Here is a 1942-nt window from a genome sequence, read left to right as displayed (position 1 = left end):
GTGCTGCCACAGCTGCTGCCTGGGGCAGGGGATCACAGCTCCACTGCTCAACAGAATGTTTGTGAACGGTCTTGGCAAGAGCGAAGGCAGGGATTTTGCAATTATTTTTCTGAGGGAAAGCAGAAAGGACTGGAGGCAGAAATAGAATAGGGGCTGTAAAATTTAAAACACAGCTATGTTACTCACAAGTATTTCTTCAATCAATTGCTTGTTTTGTGAACAGTGACACAGGTTGTGCTTTCAACCTCTCATTTCTAAAAGGAAAGAATCAGTTTATTGTTATCTGAAGACTTTAATATTGCACTTACCCTGCAAACAGGCATATTTGTCTTAAGACATATTGAAGTGCAAAAAGGCTGGGGCTGGGGGTCTAAGAGAAGCTGGAGTAAAAATATGTGATGAGTAAAGGGCACCTAACAGGAAAGTATTCAGGAGTCTGGGATATGATTATGAAATGAGAAAAAAGTAAGAGCTCCTTAATCTTCTACTTCTGTAGTGACGGTGAAGCTCACGAAAATAAATTGAAGTTATGGAGTTAAATGAAAATTATCCAAAGGTAAATGAATACATTTCACAGTACAGCAGAAGGAGTGTCTCTGAGAATGGTCTGGACTTGTCATTATCTTCTGCACTCTGAGCAGGACTCCAAGCCCAACAACAGCAGATGCCCAACAGCAGCTCCATCAGCGAGTTCCTCCTGCTGCCGTTGGCAGACACGTGGCAGCTGCAGCTCCTGCACTTCTGGCTCTTCCTGGGCATCTACCTGGCTGCCCTCCTGGGCAATGGCCTCATCAGCACAGCCGTAGCCTGCGACCGCCGCCTGCACACCCCCATGTACTTCTTCCTCCTCAACCTGGCCCTCCTCGACCTGGGCTGCATCTCCACCACTCTCCCCAAAGCCATGGCCAACGCCCTCTGGGACACCAGGGCCATCTCCTACACAGGATGTGCTGCACAGCTCTTTTTCTTTCTCTTCTTCATCTCAGCAGAGTATTTCCTTCTCACCATCATGTCCTATGACCGCTACGTTGCCATCTGCAAGCCCCTGCACTACGGGACCTTGATGGACAGCAGAGCTTGTGCCACCATGGCAGCAGCTGCCTGGGGCACTGGGATTCTCAATTCCCTTCTGCACACTGCCAGTACGTTTTCTCTGCCTCTCTGCCAAGGCAATGTTGTGAACCAGTTTTTCTGTGAAATCCCCCAGATCCTCAAGCTCTCCTGCTTAGAATCCTACCTCAGGGAAGTTGTGTTTATCTTTTTTAGTATCAGTTTAATCTTTGGGTGCTTTGTTTTCATAGTTGTGTCCTATGTGCACATCTTCATGGCTGTGCTGAGGATGCCCTCTGGGCAGGGAAGGCACAAAGCCTTCTCCACGTGCCTCCCTCACCTGGCCGTGGTCTCCCTATTTATCATCACTGGCTTTTATGCCTATCTCAATCCCTACTCTGTCTCCTCTCCATCCATGAACCTGATGGTGGCAGTTATGTACTCAGTGGTACCGCCAGCACTGAACCCTATTATCTACAGCATGAGGAACCAGGAAGTCAAGGATGCAGTGAGGAAAGCGATGTCCATATGTGTTTCAAAAACACTGAACTGCCCATCTTTTCTAATTCATGACAAGTAATGCATCTTTTTACTGTTGCAAACACTTTGTTTTATTTAGTTTTGATCAATTTTTATAATTGTAATGTATTAAATGTTATCCTTTTTTTTTTTTTGCTAAAATATAATTATTGAAATAAATTCCTCTTATCTTGTGCCTTTGTTGTGTAGCCCAGAGACACTGTATATAATGAACCAGGCTCTCTGTGAACCTTAACAGAATAAAGGACGTGCAGTGACTTTGTCTGTCCTCCTTCTTGTGAGACATTTATGGAGGTCTTGGGGTTGGATGTGCTCAGAAACCCACAGTCCAGCAGGAAGCAAATAGCTATTC

The 1942-nt window shown here is 45.7% G+C and overlaps 1 protein-coding gene across 1 annotated transcript; it reads left to right on the top strand.

Moving 5' to 3' along the window:
- The first annotated feature begins 664 nt into the window (after nucleotides 1-664).
- Nucleotides 665-1630, top strand: LOC146755125 (olfactory receptor 14C36-like). The gene has a single exon (XM_085526377.1). The coding sequence runs from the start codon at nucleotides 665-667 to the stop codon at nucleotides 1628-1630; it is 966 nt and encodes a 321-aa protein (XP_085382503.1).
- The last annotated feature ends 312 nt before the right edge of the window (nucleotides 1631-1942 follow it).

This window comes from Coturnix japonica, chromosome 36 (assembly GCF_054131305.1).
Source record: "Coturnix japonica strain WE chromosome 36, WE-NBRP24, whole genome shotgun sequence".
Classification (NCBI taxonomy): domain Eukaryota; kingdom Metazoa; phylum Chordata; class Aves; order Galliformes; family Phasianidae; genus Coturnix; species Coturnix japonica.
This window is presented reverse-complemented; position numbering and strand designations above follow the sequence as displayed.

What these genes read in the sequence shown, in the direction of transcription:
- LOC146755125 (XM_085526377.1), top strand. Translation starts at nt 665, where the DNA reads ATGCCCAACAGCAGCTCCATCAGCGAGTTCCTCCTGCTGCCGTTGGCA.